The sequence below is a fragment of the Ambystoma mexicanum genome, chromosome 2p, assembly GCF_040938575.1.
Source record: "Ambystoma mexicanum isolate Mex_15411 chromosome 2p, UKY_AmexF1_1, whole genome shotgun sequence".
In the NCBI taxonomy this organism is placed as follows: domain Eukaryota; kingdom Metazoa; phylum Chordata; class Amphibia; order Caudata; family Ambystomatidae; genus Ambystoma; species Ambystoma mexicanum.
Window position 1 is genome coordinate 75,866,108 of NC_090923.1, and position 26,572 is coordinate 75,892,679.

The 26,572-nt window shown below is 47.9% G+C and overlaps 1 protein-coding gene across 2 annotated transcripts in view; it reads left to right on the plus strand.

The window, feature by feature from the left end:
* LOC138566226 (laminin subunit beta-2-like) overlaps positions 1-26,572 on the plus strand; it is a 594,957-nt gene that overhangs the window by 273,585 nt on the left and 294,800 nt on the right. For both annotated transcript variants that reach the window (XM_069643287.1, XM_069643286.1), the window contains 3 exons: positions 12,156-12,235; positions 20,546-20,681; positions 21,393-21,551. In XM_069643287.1, coding sequence (XP_069499388.1) covers positions 12,156-12,235; positions 20,546-20,681; positions 21,393-21,551 — 375 coding nt within the window. The remainder of the gene's footprint in view (positions 1-12,155; positions 12,236-20,545; positions 20,682-21,392; positions 21,552-26,572) is intronic.

Here is a 26,572-nt window from a genome sequence, read left to right on the forward strand (position 1 = left end):
CATTCTGTAAATATTGCATGTTTAGTGCATCCAGGAACACAGATTCTGAACATTGCACACTCTGTATCATGTTTAGTATGTCCAGATTAACAGACTCTAACTTTGCATGATTTATGTCGCATATTGAATGCATCTAAACATTTCCTGTACTCTTACGAATCCGTGCCCTTTCCTCCATACTCATGGAACGTCCCTGGGAACGGGACCGAGCGTGTTGCAATTCAGTCTTTAGAAAATTGCACATGGCGTACCTTGCCAAGCGCTGCATGGTATTACCTCTGCGCGGCCCACTCAAACGTCAGACGGGACGGAGCGTCGCGCTTCAGCTGCCCTGCATACATGCCACCCTCCCGATTTAGGAGGGAGACTCACGATTTTTCAGCGAAAAATACTGCTATTTTTCACGTTCTCCTGTATAAAATTGTACTTTCCCCAATGCATTCCTATGGGGAAATTGTTCTCTCCCGATTTCTCTGAAGAAATCTCTCTCCCAGGTGTCTTGGAATGTTGGCATGTATGGCGCTCTGCTGCACTTAAAACTAAATCCAACTAAACTAAATACAAATCCTGCTCTGAACATGCTTAACATTCAACTGTGTATCGTATACGTAGTGCATACAGACACACACACTGCAAATAGTGTAATATTTGTAACACATGTACACTTCATCCAGCCACACAGATGGAATCATTGCATTTCCATCATGTGTTTAGTGCATCCAGACAAAGGGCCCGATTCATGGAAGTTTTTGCACGGTTCAAAGTGACTTTGCACTTCACAAACCCTGATTCAAGGAACTGTGCAAAGTGTATTTATGTGGGACAAAGTCAGTGCAAAGACCATTTTGACTGCAAAAATTAGTGTTTCCTGACTTTGCACTGCAAAAATACACTTTTGACAGTTCCATGAATCAGGGTTTGTGCTGGCAGTGCAAAGTCACTTTTCAGCAGTGCAAAGTCACTTTAAACCGTGCAAACAATTCCCTGAATCAGGCCCACAGTCTTTAAGCACTGAGAAGGATTATGTTTCTGTGTTTAGTGTATGTAGCACTCAGACCCTACGGCAAACCGTATTGTGAGCACTCACACATACAGGCAGGGACAGCCGCGAGGACGTTGTGATCACGTGGAACGCTGCTTATCCAGAACTTCCTGTCACGTGACCGCATGCTTTTCCTGTGTGCCCCTTTCCAATCACTTTACCAACGCGCTGTCTGGAGCTCAGAGTGCAAGCAGGGGAATGTTAGAAGGGCAGATTTAGAGGAAAAGCTGTCTAAATAGGAAGGCAGTTCAAAGCCTTGGAAAGGAAGAGCAGGTCTGGTGCCAGTGCAGCATTCCAGAGAACTGCCAGAGAACCTGATGTTTCTTCTAGCTAGACCTAAAAAGGGATTCCAGGAAACATGGCTGCAAAGGTTGTGTCTCAGTGCCGCCACATTCCACAAAATAGTCTGTTTTTAATAGGAGAGGCCCCAGCACAAAGTGGATTATCTTTTGAGCTATCCCGCTAGAAGTGTCTTTGTAAGCGTTGTGCCAGTGGATACCATCAGACCTTTGACCCCCAGTCCTGGGTTGGCGTGGTTGGCACAGCCAGATGGGAGCTGGCAGCAGCAAATCCGCCCTACTGCTCCAAGGCTTGGAAAAGCTGCCTGCCTGGGCACGCTTTTAGCCACTTCTCTTTGCTACTCATCATATATGCTCTTTGTACTCTGGCTAAAACAGACTTAACAATAGTTGCACAAGCAACAATGGAGGTGCTGTCCCCAAATTTCAGGGCACACTAACACCAGCAGTGGGATGCAATTTGAAGGTACGCTGACAGATGTTTGACGCAGGCCTTAATTTGCCGTGTGGAAAATGCGGAATAAAAAATACCGATTTACATAATGTCGAATTAATACTATAGCAAAGAAACGTTAGAATCAGAAAACAACCTTTGTTAATGGGATTTTTTTCATTGTTAATTTGCAGCAGCTGCAAAGCCGGAGAACTTTGTAGAGCTGGCGTAACTGGTGTTGTGTGTCACCCCTCCTGGGAGCATGGTAGCTCCCAGGATGGGTGCAATGGTCACATGGTGTTAACCATGTGACCAACATAATAAATGTGACGAGCCGTTTCCGGCTCGTCAGTCCAAGGAAGATCTGGCTCCGGTGTCGTCTTTTACAGCACCATGCTGGTGCGGCACCGAGTGCATCAGGCCCAATGGAGGGGGCCTGCACTGGGACGGCGCCCCTGCTGGGCAACGCCATCCCACATCATGGTGCTGGCCGTGTGACCACGACTGCATGGGCAACCCCGGCCTGGTTGCCCCCAGCCCACAGAGCCGGGGCTGCTGTGAGTTGGGTGCCCCCAGCCCACGTGGGTATCTCCGGTGATCCGGAGAAAGCAGGATGATCCCTGCTCAACATCCGCTGCGTGAGCGCAGCACTGACATCCCTGTCGGGTGATCCCGACACCAGAAGTGGCCCGCTCCGGTGGTCCAGGAGCGGGCCACAACAACAGGGTTTAGGTTTCAAACGGATGTATATGTAGATTAATGGGAATTATATGGTTTTGAAGAATGGGGCGGCACTTCTCCTGTTATTTATGTACCTTTGTGTTTATTTTTTCATAAAACAATCCACATTATACTGCCTTTTATTGTAATGAGCTTTCAAATTCCTAGAGACGACTTCATCAGTGGGAGCCCACATGCTTCATTTTTTAAAACGTTTACTGTTCTAATCCATTAATTTTTATTTTCTGCATTTTGACAATCCCCTTCATTGCGTGTTCCCAGTGCCGTGGCGTGTGTTATATACTTCAGCTGAAGCAGCAGCTTAGAGCTGCCAGTCCCTGGAAGTGCTCGCCAAGCAGCGTGGTGGCTAGGCCCCAGATTTCACCTCTAAATGCATAAACGCCTTCCAGTGGCCGGCAAGCAAGAGAAATTAGAAGAATGCCAGGTCCAATGTTTGTGGATTACTGTTAGGGAGAATTCTCAAAAATGTGCTAATTTCCTTCACCTTAGAGACCCCCAGCAACTTTGCTGGATTTTGAGGACTTGATTATTTTATCTGGAGAGAGTGTGACCCTTTTTCCCACTCTCTCATGTGTTTTGAAATGTGTTTTACTCTTGTGTTTTCTTTGGTTATTCTAGATACTCATGTAGCAGTCAAATGCTAGCCTTCCCTCTTGAAATGGCTGGTGGCAGTGGTTTTACAACAAACTAGCATGATTTTTCCCGACCGCGAACAGCCGTAGTGTTAAATCGTGGGAGCCATGTTTTTCAAGATGGCGTCTGAGCCCCCCTGTAAAAACAGGTTCCGGACTTCTTTTTTCGCCGTTTCTTTGTGGAAAGGTCCTTCTAAAGGTTTGCTCTGCGCGCCAAACTGTCACGCCGCGGGCTCGCTCGCGGGCGCCCCTTACCTGTCCTGGGGTCCCTGGTCCACGGCCGAAGCGGTCTCCTCCTTCATGGAGACTGTACCCGCGGTGGCGTCTCTCCTCACGCCGACCCGCGGTTCGGATGGGCGCCGTGGACGCCGCCATCTTGCGAGGATCTACGCATGCGCAGTGTCGGAACATGCGTTCCAAGCCTCGCTTTGACCCCGGGCCATAAAAGGGCACCGCATACACAGGGACAACGCGTCTGAACGCGGTTGTTACTGTGTATGCGCTGCTGGAGTCCTGGCGTTTGTTGTCCAGCCCTCCAGTTTCCTGTTCAAACCTTTTCTGCCTAATTCTGCCTCATTTCCTTATTCCAGTCTTGCTTCCTGGTCCTCCTACTCTTTCTGCTTCTTAATTCTGATACCTTGCCCCTCCCTGGTTTTGGTAGAGTAGGTTCTGTCTGGGTTCCTAGTTGTAGTGGGGACTCTCCTGTCAGTACTGCCCTTCTTGCAGTTTGCCTTCCTTTGCCTGTCTTGTGCCCTGCCGGTACCTGTGCCTTTCTGCCTTTTGGAAGTTCCTGAGTTCAGTCCTGTTATCATCGGTGATTTCATCAAGCCTTCTCAGCCAGTGGAAACACTGTCCCGACGTCACGCAAATTCTGAGAAGTGCCACCCGTGGCGTTGGGAGTTGGTTCAGTGCCGTCCTGTGTTAACTCACCAGGAGGGGATTGGGCTAATTTCTCGCGTTACCCATTCATCGGCCATCATACATCGACATACTGGCAACCTCAACTCCACGGTCTACAGGAAGCAGAGGTAACTCACGATCTCGTGAAGATTCGTTTAACAGATTGAGACGCCTATCCCTCAGTCCCGACATGGACGACATGCAGGAACTACGTGAAGAAATGCGTGCCATGCGCCTTGAAATGACCACTCTCCGCCAGGAAAACAACACTCTCAGACAAGCATTGGATTGGTGTTTGGCTAATCCCGCACAACCTGTCACACCGCCTGAGAACTCCATGGCTTACACCACTCCGATGAAGTATGATGGTGATCCGCGTCGAGTGGCAGAGTTCTGTACTCACTGTCGGATCCATTTCCAATTCAGGTCTACACATTTTTCTCAAGACAAGGCTAAGATCGGGTATATCCTTGGAAATCTAACTGGCAATGCACTCGCCTGGGCCGCACCTTTGGTCTCTACCAACAGTCCTCTGTTGGGTGATTTCGCTGCCTTCGAGAAAGCCTTTTTGGACGTCTTCAAACCGCCCAATTTGGCAGCCATGGCCCAGAATCAATTAATGGAGATCAAGCAAGGGTCAGGTGACATAATCCACTACATCAGTCGGTTTCGACAATTAGCAACTGATTCACAATGGCCCGAAATCACTCAAAAAACCTTGTTTCGTCGGGGACTACGAGAGGAGTACAAAGACGAATTGCTGCACATTCCGGAGCCAGAAACGTTGCCTGCATTGGTGGAACAAGTCTTACGCATTGACCACAGGTTAACCGAACGACGGAGTGAACGCCGCAGATCTGACAGGTATCAACCAATTCTTCCAGCACAGAACCCTGGACCGGCTGTTTCTATCGATGTAGGTCCAGAACCCATGCAGTTGGGTGCCGTCAGAGGTCCGTTATCCGAGACTGAAAAGAAAAGAAGATGACAGAAGAACTTGTGCATGTATTGCGGTGGTTCTGGTCATTTTCTAGGTACCTGTCCGTTACGTCCTCTGAAGAAACAGGAAAACGAACAGGCCCGTTGTTTGAGGCGAAGGCAGCAGCGGGCCGCCCTTCTGAATCCGTCCTTCCCCCCATGAACTCAGTACCCTTGTTGATCCTGAAAGTCGGTGTTGCTTGGCTTGGAAAGTGTGTGAAGACCTGGGCCCTTTTGGACTGCGGAGCATCTGGCAACTACATCGATGCTTCGTTCGCGATTGCCAATGGGATCCGTTTACACAACAAGGAATGACCAACGGTGGTTGAGGTGATCGATGGTTCTACTTTGTCTTCTGGTCCGGTTTGCCAACACTCCGATCCCTTGTGGCTCTCTGTGGAAGGGCATCTCGAACGTATCTCATTGGACGTCATCAAGTCTCCTTCATTTCCGGTGGTGTTGGGTTTACCATGGCTGTTGTATCACAATCCCCAGGTCGACTGGACCGCTCGCTCCCTGGTGTTCTCTTCGACACGTTGTCCTAGTGACTGTGTAATTCACGAAACCTTTCCTGCAATTTTGGAGTCCCTCAATCCTGCTGATTTATCTGCTCGTTTATGTGCCACTCAATCGGTTCCTTATGAATATGCCGGATACCACAAGGCGTTCTCCAAGCCTGAAGACATACCACTACCACCCCATCGGCACTTTGATTGTTCCATTGACGTCCTGCCTGGTGCGATCATTCCCCACGGCAAGATCTATTCGTTGACTCACTTCGAGAAGGGCATACTACAGGAGTACATTACGGATTGCCTCAACAAGGGCTACATAGTGCCGTCCAAATCCCTTGCAGGATTCCCGTTGTTCTTCGTCAAGAAGAAAGAGGGCACTTTGCGTCCTTGTATCGACTACCGTCAACTAAACGTGATCACGAGGAAGGACAGGTACCCGTTACCACTCATCCGGGACATCATCGAATCCCTGAAATCAGCACAGATTTTCACCAAGCTGGATCTAAGAGGGGCCTATCACTTGGTGCGAATTAAGAAGGGAGATGAGTGGAAGACGGCCTTCAAAACACCTATTGGTCACTTCGAATACAGGGTGATGCCGTTTGGCCTCTGCAACGCCCCGGCAGTCTTCCAACGGTTCATGGACGATGTCTTTTCTGACCTTATTGGAATATCTGTCTGGGTTTACCTTGACGACATTCTGTTTTTTTCTGACACTCATACTGCACACGTGGCGCATGTACAGGAAGTCCTCCGTAGATTGATACACAGCGTTCTGTATGCCAAAATTGAGAAATGTCAATTTCATAGGGAGAGCATGGAGTTTCTGGGTTACGTGATCAGCAACACAGGAGTACAGATGGATCCCGCAAAACTGCAAGCTATTCAAGAATGGAAATCGCCACATGGCGTGAAGTCACTTCAAAGGTTCTTGGGCTTTGCCAACTTTTATCGGCGTTTCATTCCACGCTTCTCTCAACTGGCCAACAGTCTAACCCACCTGACCAGTACCAAGGTGCCGTTTCTCTGGGACACGCAGGCCGAGGAGGCATTCCAGGAATTAAAAAGATCATTCATGTCGGCTCCTGTTCTTAGACATCCAGATGATGTAAAACCATTTGTGGTGGAAACAGACGCCTCGGACTACGCAATTGGGGCGGTCCTACTACAGCAAGATGAAGTCACGGGAATAGAGCACCCGGTGGCGTATTACTCGAGGAAATTGTCAGTGAGTGAGAGAAACTATGCAGTGATAGAAAAAGAATTACTGGCGATAAAGGCTGCCTTCGAGGAATGGCGACATCACTTGCTGGGTGGGAGGTACCCGGTGGTGGTTCGCACGGATCACCGTAATCTACAGTTCCTGCGCTCTTTACAATGCAGAACCTCCCGTCATGCTAGTTGGGCCTTCTTCTTTTCACAGTTCGATTTCACCGTCGCGTACATTCCTTGTTCCCAGAACACTAAGGCTGATGCCTTGTCTCGGTCTCTGGAAAACAACGTTGAAGGTGTCAAGGAACCGGAACCTCTGATAGCGTCCAAACATTTCCTATCGATGGTGACTCCCCAGCTCCAACAGTTGACTGAGGCCACACGAACGGATCCCTCAAGAACACAGATACTACAACGTGCTGACATCAGGGAACGTGATGGCTTGTTGTTTTCAAGGATCGTCTGTACGTTCCCACATTGGAACTCCAGAAAATCGTTTTACAGAATTGTCATGATTCCGTCGTTTGCGGTCACCGTGGAGTCCGTACAACACAAGAACTGGTTGCACGACAGTACTGGTGGCCTGGATGGGCTATAATGGTAAAGCACTACGTGGACTCTTGCCCAGTATGTGCCCAGACCAAGATTCCTCGCAAAAGACCCATTGGTCTTCTAAAACCCACGCCAACGCCTCCGTACCCTTGGCATACCATCGCCACGGATTTCATCGTTGACCTGCCCCTGTCGGGTGGTTTCACGTGTATAATGGTGGTGGTGGATTGTTTCACCAAGACAGCTCATTTCTTGCCCTATCCTAAGCTGCCCACTGCATCCCAGATGGCACGATGTTTTCTACACGAGGTGTATCGTCTTCATGGTCTTCCGGAGAAGATATTGTCAGACCGGGGGTCTCAATACATCTCTTCCTTTTGGGGCCAACTGTGTCGGCATTTGGACATCCAGCGAGCCCTAAGTTCCGGCTATCATCCGCAGACTAATGGACAGACGGAACGTACCAATCAGACCCTTGAGCAATACCTACGTTGTTATGCCAATGCTACCCAAGACAACTGGTCGGAATGGTTGGACACAGCGGAAGCAGCTTACAACAACGCTGCTCATTCCGCTACTGGACTCAGCCCTTTTTATTGCTCTACCGGTCTTCATCCTAGACTGCTGCCTATTCATCCAACATCTTCCAGTGCCGTTCCATCTGCAGATGCCCTGGTATCCCTGATCCGCGATCAACATCGTCTGGCGGCCGGTACCTTGGCAGCGGCACAAGCACATATGAAGGAGCAGGCTGACAGGAGACGGAGCCCTGAGCCTGTCCTTCATGTTGGGGACATGGTTTGGCTGTCCTCCAAGAATCTACCGGTACGCAACTTACCTGTGAAACTAGCCCCCCGCTTTTTTGGTCCCTTTCGCATCACAGGGCGTATTTCGCCTGTTGCCTTTCGTTTATCTTTGCCCCGCTCTTGGAGGATCCATCCTGTCTTTCATGTTTCCCTTTTGAAGCCCTACGTGCCCGATGTTATGGGTCGTACCTGTTCCCGTCCTGCCCCGGTCTTGGTTCGGGGGGTCCCTGAATTTGAGGTGCAAGAGATATGTGATTCACGGATTTGGCGAGGTGCTCTGCAGCTTCTGGTCAGCTGGAAGGGTTATCCTGCTTGTGACCGTACTTGGGAACCGCGCTCCTTCGTGCATGCACCGCGCCTGGTTCAGGACTTCTATCTCCGCTACCCTTGGAAACCCGGTGCTCCGGGGTTGTCCGGGAGGGGGTATGGTGTCACGCCGCGCGCTCGCTCGCGGGCGCCACTTACCTGTCCTGGGGTCCCTGGTCCACGGCCGCAGCGGTCTCCTCCTTCATGGAGACTGTACCCGCGGTGGCGTCTCTCCTCACGCCGACCCGCGGTTCGGATGGGCGCCGTGGACGCCGCCATCTTGCGAGGATCTGCGCATGCGCAGTGTCGGAACATGCGTTCCAAGCCTCGCTTTGACCCCGGGCCATAAAAGGGCACCGCATACACAGGGACAACGCGTCTCAACGCGGTTGTTACTGTGTATGCGCTGCTGGAGTCCTGGCGTTTGTTGTCCAGCCCTCCAGTTTCCTGTTCAAACCTTTTCTGCCTAATTCTGCCTCATTTCCTTATTCCAGTCTTGCTTCCTGGTCCTCCTACTCTTTCTGCTTCTTAATTCTGATACCTTGCCCCTCCCTGGTTTTGGTAGAGTAGGTTCTGTCTGGGTTCCTAGTTGTAGTGGGGACTCTCCTGTCAGTACTGCCCTTCTTGCAGTCTGCCTTCCTTTGCCTGTCTTGTGCCCTGCCGGTACCTGTGCCTTTCTGCCTTTTGGAAGTTCCTGAGTTCAGTCCTGTTATCATCGGTGATTTCATCAAGCCTTCTCAGCCAGTGGAAACACTGTCCCGACGTCACGCAAATTCTGAGAAGTGCCACCCGTGGCGTTGGGAGTTGGTTCAGTGCCGTCCTGTGTTAACTCACCAGGAGGGGATTGGGCTAATTTCTCGCGTTACCCATTCATCGGCCATCATACATCGACATACTGGCAACCCCAACTCCACGGTCTACAGGAAGCAGAGGTAATTCATGATCTTGTGAAGATTCGTTTAACACAAACCCAGTTTGGTCCCTTTCTTCTTGTGCCTTTGGCGGGATTTAGGAGTGAAGACCGCCTCTGGTGCCTGAGTGTCTGGGGTGGGCAGGAAGTGAGGGAGGTGCCCAAAACTCCCTGTGCTTAGTCTCCTAGGAGACCCAAATGCACTCCTTGGTGATTGGCTGGCTGACTGTCCGGCAAGGACAGCCACCCTGCTGGGTGAGTGACAGCTGGGCTGGAATGAATGGGAGAGAACTGAATAAAAGGCAAGTCTCTTGGCTGAACCACTGAAACGAAAGAACCGAAGACGAGGTTGAAGAGGCCGGCTGCTGCAACTCCTGGACAGTTGGTTTGCCCGGTGAAGCCCTGCTGCAGGTCTGAATCGCTAAGTTCATCTCAACAGAGAAGCCCTGCAAGGACGACTTCTCCCTTTGAGTTTGTGGGACCAATCAACTTGACACTAAGCCACCTGGATTTTATTCTCGGAGCTGGATGTATTTTCCTCAGAGTGCTGCAGGAAACCAAATAACTACAGCTATCGGAATTTAAGATTTGTCAGTTGCCAGCTTTTTGTCCAGTCCCAGTGCAGTGCAGGAGTCCCCCGACTCCTCCCTCTGGTCCCCACGACTGAGGCCCAGGAACGGCGAGATCTGCAGGAACCGAGGTCACCAGCTGCATCTTTTTCTTCATTTGTAAAGGTACTGTAAAACCAGACTGAAAGCATTTACCTCTCGCAGTGAAAGTGTTTGAAACTTTCCCAACCCACAGGCCTATTCAGCTTGTGACCCAATATATGATTCTTCTTGCTACAAACTATTCCTAAGAACTTTTGCAGAGACTTTTCCGTTTATCTACCAGAACTGCTTTATCATCTCCAAGACTATAACCATTGACTTTGGCCAAGCCTATTGAATTTAATTGACAGTTCTGGTGAACTTTGCACTGCCTAAGAAATAACTTTATTCTTTCTATGTTCTGATATCCTATGCCTTTTTGCTCCTCCTTCAAAGTATTCTGAATGCCTCAGAAACTTAGAGTGTACGGTACTGAAGTATATTTGCGTGTGATTATATTGCCTCCTTCTTATGAATGTTTTATAACTGACAGTTAAATAAATTAATAAGTATTTAACAAAGAAACCTTGAGTGTAAGAGTTCATTTGAACACCTGTGATTGTAGACCTCTGTGTAACATCATTACAGCTCACATTCCCTCTTGAGAAAAGGCTGGCTGCTCAGCTCTGCTACCAAAAACTGTGTAGTACAGACTTATACCAAAGGTTGGTTTTGATTACACCTGTAGTCATAGTTCTATGTAGTGGTCCCAAAGGGTACTGCATACAAACTTTGCCTAACAATTACTACAAGAGCACATGCTGACCCCGCTCACCCCCACAAGTGGAGATAAGATGCTAGGGGGCCTGCTCTTATTTCTGCTATCTTCAACCCCTTGCTAGGTACTGATCTCTGCCAGAGCTCTTGGGAAAGATCTAATTTCTGCTATCTCCAGCTCCTTGCTAGGTACTGGTCTCTACCAGGTCTCTTGGGAAAGCTCTCATGTCTGCTATCTCCAGCCCCTTCCTAGGTTCCAATCACTGCCAGAGATCTGGGAGAAAGCTCAAATTGTTTGCTATCTCCAGCCTCTTGCTAGGTACTGATCTCTACCAGATCTCTTGGGAAAGCTCTAATTTCTGCTATTTCCAGACCCTTGCTAGGTACTGATCTCTACCAGATATCTTGGGAAAGCTCTAATTTCTGCTATCTCCAGCTCCTTGCTAGGTACTGATCTATGCCACAGCTCTTGGGAAAGCTCTCATGTCTGCTATCTCCAGTCCCTTGCTAGGTACTGATCTCTACCACATATCTTGGGAAAGCTCTAATTTCTGCTATCTGCAGCCCTTTGCTAGGTACTGATCTATGCCAGAGCTCTTGGAAAAGCTGTCCCTTACTGGGTAACGATCTCTGCCAGCGATCTGGGGGAAAGCTCTAATTTCTGCTACCTCCAGCCACTTGCTAGGTACGGATCTCTACCAGATGTCTTGGGAAAGCTCTCATGTCTATCTGCAGACCCTTACTAGGTACTGATCTCTGCCAGAGCTCTTGGAGAAAGCTCTAATTTCTACTATCTCCAGCCCTTTACTAGGTACTGATCTCTTCCAGTGCTCTTGGGAAAGCTCTCGCGTCTGCTTTCCCCTGCCCCTTACAAGGTACTGATCTCTGCCAGAGCTCTTGGGAAAGCTCTCATGTCTGCTTTCTCCAGCCCCTACTAGGTACTGATCGCTGCCAGAGTTTTTGGGAAAGCTCTCTGGCCTTAGAGAAGCAAATGGCACATAATAAGAGTAAGGGACATTCCCTCCCATCAGTCCAGGAACCAGGCTATTCATACACTCAACACCAGGCAGCACTGTTGGTGGATAATGGGACAGGAGTGGCCATTGTATCAGTGGCTAATACTCGCTCCTGACTCTGATCAATGGACCAGGAACCTTCTAGATGTGTACGCATCTTAGACTTTTCTGTGATCCCCTTTCTATCTTCCCCTTCTCCTCTTTAGCTTGGGCCTGTAGTGCTCCTAAGGGACCTTAAGGTGCCATAGAGCGCTGTATACAAATCATAAATAAATAGTTATGGTTCAGTGCCATAGTGAGGATTATTTAGTTTGTAATCATCATAAAAGTTCCTGTAACATTTTGGTGCACAATTTATTCGCCCTTTTGCCAATCCTCAACATTTCTCAACTGTGGCACAACACACTCAGCTTCTCTGGATTCATTTGACATTTCTTTGCCTTTAGCCTGAGCACTGGGCTCTGAGCCACGACGTCCACGGCTGCCGGTCCTGCGACTGCGATGTTGGAGGAGCCTGGGACAACCAGTAAGTGCACAGCATGCATGATGGGGTCTGTGTGCTGGATCATAAAGGGCATGCTAGGATTGGGGTGCCAAGCATTCGTAGATAAGGTGACTGTCTTGGACATGAGATGCCGATGTGAGTGCAAAACTATCCCTTCGAATGATAGTTTTGTTTCTCTGGAAGTAGCTTTGTGCCATATTGTGCATTTTATATTAAGAATACTTATATCAAGTTTGATGTAGAGCTTCAATGGTGGATTTGTCATCCTCACCCATGCGCAGGAATCATATGCATTATTATTCCCCAATTTGACAGTAATCAATGTGTCATCCTTGAAAGGATGAAGGGCTAAATCGGTCCTGCTAGGATCCGAAACTGTGTTTTGTAGTAGACGTCACACTAGGGATAGTATTACAAACACTTCCAGTCGACGTACCTTTTCAAACTCTGAAAACTTCATGTGCAATACTCTGCACCTACCACTAGATGTCAGCCTGGGCAAAGCATGTGAATCTAAGCAGATACAAGCATCAGAAATACGTTTGCGGTAAGTAATGTATGCCATATATCATCAAAGAACTTTAGTTAAAGACAGAATTAAGATGATCCAATAATCCCAGGAAATTTGTAAGTGACAACCAGCGGTTATATCGATACACCAGGATCAAATGGGACCCATAGTATATTTAATTGAGCATAAAATAGCCGCCTCCTGGGTATCATGTGAGCCCAAAAGCATAAGGTTATTTCCAGTGGATATCACTGTGCACCTCTTCAGCACAATAGCGTGAGACACTCGTTGCCCAGTAAATTGATTTTTTAGAAATGACACTTGCCCAGTGACACCACCATTCTCAATTAGGTCTGAAACAAGTGTGCCTCATTCAGGGCACTGCCACTGTGGTAATGAAAGGGAGCCTTCACAGCATGACTGAGCCATATACACCTCACCCAGAACAGGACGCACCCATGTACTAGTGATAATAAGTGCCTACCCTGAAGGACTGAAACAAGAGAACATCACACAGGACAGTACACCTCGACTGTAATACTGAAAAGTGGCTCTCGCTGCAGGACTGGGAGCCCCACCCTGGACAGGTCACCACCACTGCAATACAGAAATGTGACGCCCTGGATAGTACAGCCGAAAGGAGATCCTTGTTGCGGAGTCAGAGAAGTCAAACTCACCCAGGTCAGGATAACGCTACGGCAATGCTGAAAGGTGATACTTGCTGAGAGAAGTGCACCACCAGACACAGGACACCCACACTCCAGTGCTGAGAAGGACGCCCTTGCTGCGGAACTCACATAAGTACACTTCACACAATACACTAGCACTGACATGCAGAAAGGTATCTCACTCTCCAATACTGGAATTAAGGCCCCTTACATGAGTAATTACCAGTGAGGGTAACACAACATTACCCTCACTCATACAAGTGCTCTTCACACATGGTAGGATGCCAGTAATGTAAGCCTAAAATAAGATTCTCAAGATGTGCCATGGCAATACTTGGGTTTCCCTTCGCTACATGCACTACTCAGGAAGGATACACCCACTGCAAGTTGGCCCACACTGCAGTTCTAGGACAAGAACCTATTACACCTAATGGGGCACCCCATTACAGTGCTGAATGATGACTCTAGCGGCCGCAATGAAATAAGTGCACACCACTGTCAGGGGTTCACTCTCCGTACTGTAAAGAGATATGTACTCATGTTGTCATAAACCTAACACCTTCCACCCTCATCCTCATTCCATGATCCTAGTTCTAGGTTCATCTACAGGCACCCTGGACACCCTGTTCTTGCACAATTTGTGATTTTGAATCGTTCCATTTTTGGCGCATATTGGTGGCTTGTTCTGGGGCCAATCTCTGATCGGCTCTCCCTTCCCACCCCGGCTTGCCACACCACAAACTGTGCTTGCCCGTGTGATCAACCCCAACCCCGGTCAACCCGCTGGAGCGTTCCAGTTGGTTTATGCTGAAGACTGCTGATTGCGGGGTAGATGCCAGGGTCTGGTCGTCTCCAGAGCCCCTTCCTGGGCGACACTTCAGCACGATGATGATAGGTTATTTATAAAGCGCCTAATACCCAGAGGTTTCTAAGCGCGGACCCGGGGATTGAACCTGTGTTGCTCCAGGTCGTCCTGCTGCCAAGGCGAGCATGCTGCCGCTGAGCTATCCTCCTGAGACAATGAGCACTAGGGCCATCCGTGTCAGTCGGGGGCACGTTCGACTTTGGCTTACTATGGAGTTTCTCCACTTCTGGTTCGGTGCCCCTTCTATTGGCCTCACTGCTTTGGTAGAGGGCCCTTGGGCTGCCACTTCCTATACCCTTGCATTTGTCTAGGACCTGCAATAGATGTTTCTTAAGGGCCGCCAATTCGATAAGAACAAGGGTGCATTTGCCACCCTGTGTGGTTCCTCGGAAATAGGAGCGGAGCCAAGAGTGGAAAATGATCCAAGGGCAGCTGCTAACTTTGGGATGTTGACTCATGTGGATTGCCCTTTCTCAATGGGCAAACCCTGCATCTCAAGTCTTTCGATGGAATTAGGGGACTGGTCCTGGATGGCAGAATCCTCCCCCCCTGTGCCCCTATTTTAGGGAAGCTGAGTGTTGCATTCGAGGGACTGGCAGCCTTAGTACTCTCTGAATTCGAGCTTGCAAATATTGTGGGTATTACTGATGTATCGGTAGCAGAATCGTAGAGGCGGATGGCCTGGGGCTTGTTATCAAAATTCTCAGAATAGTTCTTCACAGACAAGGGTGTAGGGGTGAGAGAGGTGGCAGTTGCAGCAGAAGGGTGTCAGGGCTACTAGTTCAACAGCCCCCTGAGAGTCCTTACCCAAGTCGGGCCCCACTCAACTCAACAGATCCAGGGAGAGCACAACACTCGTCACAGGGCTAGCCTCGGTGTGGGCAGAACAGACATTCCCTGCACTGAGAGTCAGTACTGCGTAGTCCCCCTAAACCCCTTTTGTTCCACCGTTTTAAAGCCACCCCAACCCCACCCTGACCCATTTTAACCCCTTACCCCACTACGCTTTATATATGTATGTAATCTTTTCAGTGTTTTTCGGTGTTATTGTCTGCTCTGTTATCTACCACTCTCTTTTGTTCGCAATAGAATGACTGGATACCGCTCCCTTTACCATGCTGATTGGAGCAGACATCTGCGATGTGATCGCTTGCATTGCTCCTCGCGTTGGCAGGGCCACCTCCCAGAAAATGGTTGATTTCTTTTATCAGATTGTAGACATCGCCCGTTAGCATGATAGTGCTACAGGCCCTTGTCTTGGTGCCAGAATTTGGAATGGGCGGTTCTATCAGCCTTTGTTTAACCATTAGCATTTTCCCCTTGATTATGGACAGGGCAGAGGGACTTCATAATGGTAATAGTGATGGGGGATTGGCAACAACCTCCATGTCCACAGTTGCAGTTGCCATTGCTATGTCCATACAGGGGAAAAGGAGGAAAAATGCAACTGACCAGCTTGCAAGGCCATGCAAGGGCCACGTATCAGTTCAAATTACCCCTACCCGCTTTTCACACTCCTCACCTTGGACTTGTGCCTTGATACAAGGTTTCTCCTGTTGGGATGCAGAGGGTTACAATGACAGTCAGGGCGGCCCCTTCCATCGCCTAACACCCCTACGGGAGTATAACACCCCTGCGCCCTTGTCCCACGGGTGTTCATGGGTCCTTATGAAGTCCTGTGGGCGTGGCAGAAACAGGCAGCATGTGAGTCGCGAGGAAATACTCAGAGAGCCCCTGCAGGAGCTTAACACCCCTGCGCCCTGGTCCCTTAGGCTGGTGTTGGACTCATTAAACATAGTCACTGTGATAACTTGCGTAATATCGCACCGCGCCCCATTTTAAGTCAATGTAACAGTAATTAACTATAACTGGATTCATTCTACAGTATGGTGAGCTCCCCATCAGACACTTGACTGTGATTGTATATAGGGCTTTCACTTGTAGCCTTCTATCGTAATTCTGCTGGTAAATATAAAAGTGTATACACAGATTTGTAGACTATCTAGTCCTTGACAACCCCTTGTTTGTGCTAAATGCAATTTACATGAAGCTCCCGATCTCCTTAGTCTAAGCCTTAGTGCTCAGCCTCATTACCAAGTGCGAGTTGTTTGGTTGGACCTTTGTGTTACACCGTTGCATGTCTGCTAAGGTTGGCTTCTCAGAACATTTCAACAGCAGTGTGTCTGAAAAACCTCAGAACACATGGTGTATCAGATTGTACGCCATTTCCCAGCACTCTTTGCTGCATGGCGCAAGTTGGCCCCTATCTACTTTACAATCCTTTCTCTCATCCCAAGGATGCAAAGCTTCTTCATGAGTCTTCTTCTAATACAGTATCAAACCTAACTGAAACGCAAGTAGACCTCTCCCGTGCTACATCTCAGAGTATTCCAGTCGCATGATGCAAGTAGTTCTGGCAGGCGTGAACCCCCCTGGTGTATCGCACTGCGGATTCCTTTATTCGCGATTCTAATGAGTCTCTTATCTTTAAGGTCAGACTGCCTTGCCTTTAATTTCCTCCCTTTTTCCCTGAGTTTTGTCTACATTAGATTTACAGTGTTTTCTTTAACCAGTTATTTTGGCTCACAACAGAATGCCTGATACAGTTGGGTTGATATTTAGTTACGCATGAGGTAATTTAATATGCGGGTGGTAGGAAAGATTTCCTTTTTTCTGCTTTCCTCATATAGACTTCTTCTATGGGATAGCCCTCATTTTTGCTTTGTCCTGACTTTTTGAAGGTAAGCCTTCTGCTTTACTTCCCTTGCCCGTTTGCTCATTCCTACCGAGAAACTGACCAGTCCCTAAGACTACCAGTACTCAGAGACTATGGGGGGTCATTATATGTTTCTCGGTCTGGGAGAAATGCCGATAGAAGTGCCGGTTATTCTGTGACCAGCACTTTTCCCGGACTGGCAAACTGCTGGTTTGCCGTTGAGGGTCACTGATATATGATATGATATGGCATTTATAACGTGCCTTTACACAAGTGTTTCAAGGCGCGACAAGGCAAGGGAGGGGGGAAAGAGGGAAGACAGACAACGATCCTACTAGGCCAGGGGGCCTTCTGATTGCGCAAGTGCATGCGAAGGGGAAAGTGCAGTACATGGGATAAAAGAATAAATAAACAATAAGTAAAGTACGGCCAGGTGGTGGCAAGTGCAAGGGTAAGTGCAGCAAGAATCTGGAGGAAAATCAGGCCCATACCAGCAAAAACAGCTGGTATTTCCAGGACTGGTATTTCCGACACCAGTATTACCGATATTACCGGTGCCGCAAATACCATCAATCCCCTCCATGGAGTTCAATGGGACTCCATGGAATGAGGATTTACCGCCCTTTCCGCCACCTGTAATATTCCAGTAATACCGGTATATCAGGCTGAAGAAGCGGTAGGTCAGTTTGCTGGTATCCTGCTGGAATTATTGGTGGGATACCAGCAAACTTATATTGACCCCCTATGTCTCTGTTTGTGAATTGCATGTATTATTGCGATTGCACACATAACCTTAAAGTGAAGTGCAGTTAGGATCATTTGTATCCGCATATAGTGTTCAGTAATTGAATTTTGGTTGCTTTTACAATGTGCCTAGGATGGCCTGATGGCAGCTGTCCTTTTCCTACCGTGTTTTGGTATTTTTACCCATACACTTTTGCATTTACAGCAGATGGCTACAATGGCAGTGTTACAAGGTTTTCGCTGGCCAAATTGCTCTTTGACCTTCTTCCGGCCTTCTCAAGTCAGGCAATGCATATATGGAATGCTCTTTCCCATGGTAAAAGGCTGCTTTTCTGGGAAAAGGGGCGGTTTGTGTGTAAGGCCGGATGTGGGATGGGGCTGGGACTGTCGGGTACCAGTACACATTTAGGTGCCTGAATGTCTGTTGCTGGGCAGATGTTGTGGCTTGTGGCTTGTGGCTGTCCACGATTAGATAGCCATTGCCTGTTTGAATGGTGCAGATCTTTACCATCGGAGGGCTTCGGCATGCTCCCACCCTGAATCTTGGATAAAACAAGGCTCCTGCAGCTATCGACAGATCATCGTTGGAGCCACGTCCCCCACGACGAAGAGCAGCCCGCTTACAATCTGAGGACACCCTTTGCAGCTAACCAGCATCTACTCCAGTGCTATGCTAGTGAAGCCCTGCTGCCTGATTGCAAGAAGGCCCTCGTACGTGCTTAACCCCTGGACTGGTGGGAACAACAAGTCTCAACCCCTGCTCGTGGAGTCGTGCCTTCGGAAGTGTCCCTGGATCAGCCGGTGGACTGACCAGCTCTATCCTGGATTACCATGCTGCAGCCATCGCTGGTCTAAGGGCATCCTTGGAACTTGGAGAATCTTAGACCTGTGCAACAAGACGCCTGCACCTGCATTTTTGCATCAACTGAAGCTGTGCGGGGCCTGCTCCTTTGTTCGCTCATTGAAGAACGCCTGTCACTGCCTGACCGTTGTGAATCCTGTTGCAACACTTTTTTTTCAATCCTTGAAGGTGTTCTGAGGGGGTCTGAACTGCAGAACCTTTAATCTTTTATTCATTTGGGTGTTCTGCTGGAAGCTGTCTGGTACCGGTTCCTGAGTACCGCAACAACTGAAACTAAATCCTGCATCGAAAAGTGACCTCTGCACCTGCTGGGCCTTCCTTGAACAGACCAAGGGCCGAAGATTGTGTCCCCAATGGAAACCGGAACACCAGCAGTGGTCTCTGTAAAAATCAAGAGTTGGGGGGTAAGCTAACACACCTGTTCCTGTCCCGAGTGTCCATAGGGTTACATTGGCGTAAGGTCCTGCTCCTAAAATCACTCTTTCCTGACTTTTGGTCAGTGAAGGCCGGGTCAAAGATCCCTTCCTAGGACTATCCAGAGGACTGGGATTGAGCGAGTTTACTTCCCTGAACTTAAACTAACTTTTCATTGCCAATATCTTTATAAACCTACCTGTGAAGTATATACTTTGGAACTGGTGACAATTGAACACGAGGCCCCAAACCATCTCATAGTTGGAGCTAGGAAAGCTGTCCTATGATTTTCCAGAATAGTTCTTTCTATTTCTATGTCTAATGCCTCTGAGTGCTTACCTGTGCTGCACTGGTTATTGAATCAAATGCTGTTCTATTTCTCCTATGGGTGAATGTGTTTTATAAGCGTTATGAGGGTTGGTGCGACATTATTTGACTAGCGGGTTTACCTGCTTAATAAAGGCCTAATACATCACTGTGTATGTTTATACTTATCTGTCTAACTGGAAGTATTGTTGTTGCTCTGTGTGGACTCATTGCAGCCCTACACCCCTCTCACTCCCTTCCAGAGATTAAGCCTTGCCACTCTGCTACCTACCTTGATTGGGTTTAGCTAAACTCCCCGTGCCTTCCCTGTTCACCATAATAGGGTGGCCTCACAAAATCCCCCACACCTCACGGAGGGCTGATTTTGGAAACCAGGCTTTTATGTTAACCGTCACTCTCAGGGAGTATCTCGTTTATATGATTACAGTACAACACACTGAGTAAAATTGATTCTAATTAACCTGGAAGGAGGTAATGTTGGAGGGGTGCGGGGAGGGGGAAATAAAATGTGGGCATGAGGCACCTAAATGAGCTCGTCAGGGTGGATGTATTGTTACATGGCTGTCAATGGTGAGATTAAAATTGTATGTATCAATGAAACAGGACATTCATACCGATGTCCCTAAAATGCATATTAGTAACTCTTACATGGTGTTATAGCTGCGGGGGAACTTCTTTTTAGCAGCTGCTATAAGAGAACAATTGGTTTATGAAAAGCACCATTAGTTAAAAATGTGTCTTTCTAAAGATCCTCAACCTGTCCCAGAATCCCCTTAAGAATTGGTCACATAAATCTGCAACTTCTACACAGGTTTCCCAGTCGAAATGGGTAGTGTAGCGAGGGGTCAAATATGCCTGTGACCCTCACCAGTCCTAAGCTTGCTCTGATGGCTTCACCAATACCCAGTCCACCTCTGATAAATGGCACTTTAAAGTCCTATATGATGGATGGGTTCCCAAATATACCCTGCCCAGAGCCACACCAGTCCAGTCTTGCTCTGATGGCGTCACCAATGGCCAGTCCACCTCCGATGAATAGCACTTTAAAGACCCACATGATTGATGGTTTCCTAAATATTCCTCAGCCTAGAGTCAAACCTCTTCTTATGCTTGCTCTGATGGTGTCACTGCTGGCCAGTCCACAGCTGATACATGCCACTTTCTAAACATACATGATTGATGGGTCTTGTTGATTGTTGCTCTTGCTCCTCCCCCTCCTTCTAGGTGTGCCATTGAGAGCGGCCAGTGCAGGTGCCGCAGCAACATGGTCAGCAGGCAGTGCAGCCAAGTGAAAGCCGGCTACTACCACATTAATCTGGACCACTACACCTATGAGGCGGAGTCAGCACTGCTACGTCAGGTAATGTGAGCGCAGAAAGGCTTCATGGGTCGGGGAGTTTGGAGGAACCGTGATGATGTTTCGCCCAGTATACTGCGGGATGGCAGTCATGCGCTAATGTTGGCGAGGACAAGGAGTGTGGCTCACCCAGGCGAAGGATAGCATCAGGAGGTGCAAACTATAAAGACTTAGGGCCTCATTACGACTCAGGCGGTAAGGGGTTTACGGCAGCGTAAACAGCGCCGACCCTTACCGCCTGATTCCGAGGTCCCTTAGCGCCATGGCGGATTTAACACCTGCTTTTAGCAGGTGTTAAAATCCATGGCGCTAAGGGACCATGTTGTTAATTACGCCACCGTAATTTACGGTGCCGTAATTAACGCCTTCCCCACTCCCATTATGCCCTATGGGGCAAAAATGGGAATGGGGAAGGGTAAATGGGGATTGGGGACTTACCGCCCCGCCGACCTCGGAATGGGGCGGTAAGTCCGCCAACCACCATGGCGTAAACATAGTTTACGCCATGGTGGTAAAGGTACGACCCAGGCGGTAACTTACCGCCTGGGTCGTAATGAGGCCCTTAATTCTTCCATTTTAGAGATCATACAAGGCAATGATAATTATATGGGGAAAACATTTGTTTCAGCATCCCCCCCCCACCCTTTCACTTCTGCCTGTGTGGGATGTCTTGTTACGTCCAGTGACTTTTTCTCTTCCTCGTCCCTCCACCAGGGCTGCACGGTGGTGGAGAGGGAACACCCTGCAGGCCGTCCGGCGACGTGGACCGGTGTCGGATTTGCCAAGGTCCCTGAAGGAGGAGCTTTGGAATTCCAGATCAGCAACGTCCCCTTTTCAATGGAGTACGATGTTGTGATCCGCTACGAGGCACAGGTAAATGTCAATATCCTCATTTCCTTACATGTTATTGATTTGTGGAAGTCTGCAGCATCAGATTAGGGATTTTCTCTCATGACCCTTATGCATAAAGATTCCATATACTCTCCTTTCATTCTTTTGTCTTGGGAGGATAGCTCGGGAGCAACTTGCTCGCCTTGAAAGGGGCCTCTAGGGGACCCTGTTGTCTATGGAAGCAAGGCGGGTCACCACACACGATAGAGACGCCAGACACGAGGTTGTATTCCCAAAGCTAGGGTTTTATTGCAAAGCAAAAGTCTCAGTTGGCCAACTCGGTCTCAGGCCCCGCGACGTGTATCTCTAGACCTCGAGGGACGCAAGAGAGTGAATTACGTACATCAGTTACATATATACAAAATGCATATCAAACAATCAGCTATGACATGTTTAACACCCCCCCTTTATTGGGTTTCTTTGAACTTGGTGGGATGATGGACATCTCCGACCACTATGACACCTTCAAACATCTATTCTAGTAACAATTTGTAATTTGTGAGTGCGAAGGCATCTTTTGGTTATTGAATAGAACACAGCGCTTCTGTTCTTGGAAGCAAACTACATACGGGGGAGGGGTGAGTTGCATTCCGGACCTTGCTATCTATCAGGTGCTATTCGCGTCCTGAGAGCCGACATGCTCTAGCGGGCTCAGCCAAGGGGGGCCGTTAGAACAGCATAATTCAAGCCTTTAGCGGTATTATTCTAACATATTCTACCATAAAACGAGACTGACTGGCAGCTGTGAAATGATTAAATGCCCTGCAGCTCTGCTTCAAGGCTACATTCGGGAGGGAGCCGGGGATTCTTCCTGGCGCTGCCTACGTTTGTGTTTCAGCAAACTCTTGTTATCCTCACGGCCCTGCGGCCTTGTCCTTTTCACATACAGACAACAATGTTCCACAGTCGAGCATTGTAAGCGGAAAATATACTGTGAAGCAATAGGAACAGAAAGCAATGAGCAATGGTTAGAAAACAAAATGGCGATTCCTGTTACATCAAAATGGCCGTTCATTGGCAAACTCGAAAACCTATATTCTGTCGTATCGTGCATGAGACGGTTGGTCCACGGCCACCAAAATGCGTTTGCGGTCTCAAAGTAGAGGTATCTGTATTTCTAGACTGACAGCCTTGGAAGCAAGACGACACGGAGCACCACAGGTTCGATCCCCGGGCCCATGCTTAGAAACCTCTGGGTATTAACCCATTATAAATGACCTATCTTAGGCTACACATTCTCCCAGATCCAGCATGTTGGGGATAGGGCATCTTATCCAACGGATACCTGTCAGGGTAGTGATTTGAATATCAAGCACTGGATCCATCATGTATTGATTGATTGCCCAGGTACTTGGGCTTTAAGAGTTAGCAGACTGAGTAGATTTGTACATAATATCGGCTTTTTAGAATCCTGCATGTTCTGGGAAAGACTCATTTTACGTAATGAAGTATTCTTAGCAACAGAAGTAGTTCCTATCTTGAGAGCCTTAAAAATCTCGATAAAATATGATACCACTGAAAAAATGGAAAGTTAGAAGAATAAGTCTAAAGCCGACGAATAAAGTCAAAGAAATGTTCTGGGTGCAGAGCCAGGTGATCTAAGTAGTTGGTATTCCGTATTAGTATTTGGAGTGCTTAGTGGGGTTCATTTGGAAGTGGGTAATGTTAAATTATGATTTTTATGTATCAAAGCATTTTTCTTTGTTTTTTAGTATTATGTAATCCAATGATGTAAAGTTTTATTATATTTTATGATGTTGTATATATGTTGATGGATGTGTAAAAAGTCAAAATAGGTTTGTCTAATGCACAATAAATAAATTAAAAATAAATAAATCTTTCATAGAATATCCCACCCAAAGTATGTGGAATTCACAGAGGCAGACTGGCCACACGGGAAATCAAGATATTTTCCAAACAGTCCTTCACCTATCATACCAGCACCCAATTGTACTACACTTTCAAGGCCATCAGCCAATCAGCAGTGATAAAATGAAGTACTTTTTTGGGACTTTTTAAAGGACGGATGAAGCCAAACAGCTTCCAAAAAATGGAATCCACAAAGTACACAACTTCCATAGACTGGCACATGCTTAAAATATCGCGTGACCTGAGAAGTCATCTTAAACTTGTTGATGGTCAGTGCTCTACATGGGTCTGTACCAATATATCCTGGGCACAGAGTGAGACTCCTTAAACAGGAATGTCTGATCTGTCTTTCATTCCGTTGTTTTAAAATCTCAAGAAGAAGGTAAAGAACCTCACCAAGCTGTTTTTTTTTGTTTTGAAAATGTTTTAAACCCCCGTTTATCCATTTATTTATACATTTATGAAATGCACTAAGCCCATGGAAATCAAGGGGCTAGTTACAAGGTTGGTTGACGGATGTTAGGTGCAAAGAGTCAGATGACAGACATCATCCCAGCAAAGATCCCTGGGAGAATTGCAGTGTTTTGTGGTGTTTGCGAAAGATCCAGTAAGATTGATCTGATCTCAGAGCTAGAGGTAAATATTTCCAGTTCTTGGTGGCGATGACAGGGAAGCTTGTCCCGCCAGCTCTCGTTAGTCTGAATCTTCGGTTGATCAGACGGTGAGAGTAAGAGGAGCATGTCAGACTTGAGGATTGCGATCTTTTGCGTTTTTGGGAGAGGTATATAGAGGCAGAGTTGTAGAGGCATTTGTGGGTGATTGCCAGAGGTTTGAAGGTGATGCGATCACGATTTTGGGAGCCAGTGAGCTTTTCATCTGTCCTCCAATTTATGCTCCCGCCCGGGGATGTTAAGTGCAGCTGGAAGTGCATTGTTCTGGATGACTTGGGGTTTGTTGATGTAACATGTGGAGGTGTCTGCAAATAGGGCATTGCAGTAGTGAAGTCTGGAGCAATAAGCGCCTGGACGATGGTGAGGCAGCTGTCAGTGGTGAGGAAAAGTCTGCTGGTCTTAATTAGCTTTGTGGTGTGTGCAGCTGAGGATGCAATAGCACGAACCTGCCACGTTAGTGACAGGGTTGTATCTAGGCAAGGTCTTAACGACCCTGGAGACTGGTATAGTGATGCCATCTATGGTGAAGGCTCTGTAAACCTTGTCTAGCTTATTGAGAACAACTTAGGAACCGGCCAAGAGAATTTTGGTTTTGTCGTCATTAAGGCAGAGGCGGTGAGAGGCCATCCAGGCTTGGACTGTTTGGTACACTGTGTGCAGTGTGTCAGAGTCAGTGGAGTAGTTTCCAGTTAAGGGTAGGAGGATCTGGGGGAAGATAAAAGTAAAAGTCTCTTTTAAGAAAGTAAAAGAGACTTTCTAAATAATAGGGAGTAGCTTGCAAATTGTCACGCTCAGAAACTGGTCTCCGGTATTAAGCGTGTTATAAAAGAACAATTATAATTATAATCATAATGAATTATAATTGTATGATTTCACCTCCCAAAAAGCAAACTGAAGCTTTCTAGGTCACAACACTTACTCATCAGCCCTCCTTGGTGAAAAAAGCATTAAACAGTGGGCCTCGTTCCAAGTGTGGCAGTCAGGAAACAGGGGTGCCGATAAACTCATCGGCACCCTTGTTTCCGGACCACCATACTATGAGTCTGCCTACCAGAGCCACTGCGCCAGGCAGGGCTGACCCTACTGGGTGCATCGGACCCAGTAGGCAGAGTTGTCACAGAAACACCGGCACCATTTCGAACGGTGCCGGTGCTTCCGACTCCTCAATCCCATGTTGTGTAATGGGAACGTACATAATCCGGCGCCTGACTTCCTGCGCCGCCAGGACTTGTAATGTCCCGGTGGCATCGGGATGTCAGGCGCCAGATTGGGTGTTACAGGGCTGGCGGAAACCCGCCAGTGGCAGCAGTTGGTTACCACCAACCTCGTAATGAGGCCCAATGTCTCTGTTTATCATTAAAACATGTGGTTCTTCTCATAAATATCAGAATCTTGGCTCATTAGGTTAATGTTCAGTTCTCAAGGTGTGAATCCCAGATATCAGCCCATTTCCAGATTTCTCACCTGGCGAAAGGGCTGTGATTCATCCTGGTGTCTGCGAAACAGCTCTCAGCGGGACCACAGAAACGATGTGCCGGAAACATTTACTAAATATATATTAAATTAGAGCTAACCTATTTGCATTCTCTTTTATGTCTAGCACATTTGCTTTATCATGACAATAATTTACTACAATACAATATAAAATAAAGTATTTCATATATAATATACGACATAAAGTATCCCTGCCATATGTTTTAAGGGTATTACAAGTCACGGAGGAGGACCATATAGAGGAAAGAGACAAACGGCTGAGATGCTTTACAAGGTCACAGAACTGGGAGGAGACTTGCAATATCCGTATTACGTATGATAGGGGGTATTTTATTCCTTATAATACATGGCCACACACCTGCAACCATTTGACAGGTTGCAGATGTGAGTCCACAGTCCCAATTGCCTCACCATAATTACTGGAGCACTCTGATATGATATGATATGATATGGCATTTGTAACGTGCCTATACAAGTAAGTGTTTCAAGGCGCAACGAGGCAGAGGGGGAACAAGGGGAGACAGACAACGATCCTACTAGGCCAGGTGTCATTTAGATCGCGCAAGGGTAGAGGGGAAGGGAAAAGTGCAGTACGGGGTTATTAGCATACAGCACACAGGATAAATAATGGGAAGGGGGGCTGTAGGGATACAGACACAGTCCCGTAGTGCAGGGGTTGCCAGGGAGGCAGTGCAGAGGAGAGTGGCTGGGCCAAGGACCGAGAACGGTGAGTTGCCCAGTTGCAGATTCAGTGCAGTTTCAGTAGTATTAGCAGGGGAGAGGGGGAGAGAAAGCGGAGGCAAAGGTTTTGAGGTGCTTCCGGAACCGGAGATGGTTCTCCTCAAGTTTCAGGGAGGCAGGAAGGCTGTTCCAGAGGGAGGCCCCTGCAGCGGAGAGAGATCTGCCCCCAACTCGTTGTTTGAAGAAGCGGCTGCTGACCCTGAGGGAGTTGGAGGCGGATGAGCGAAG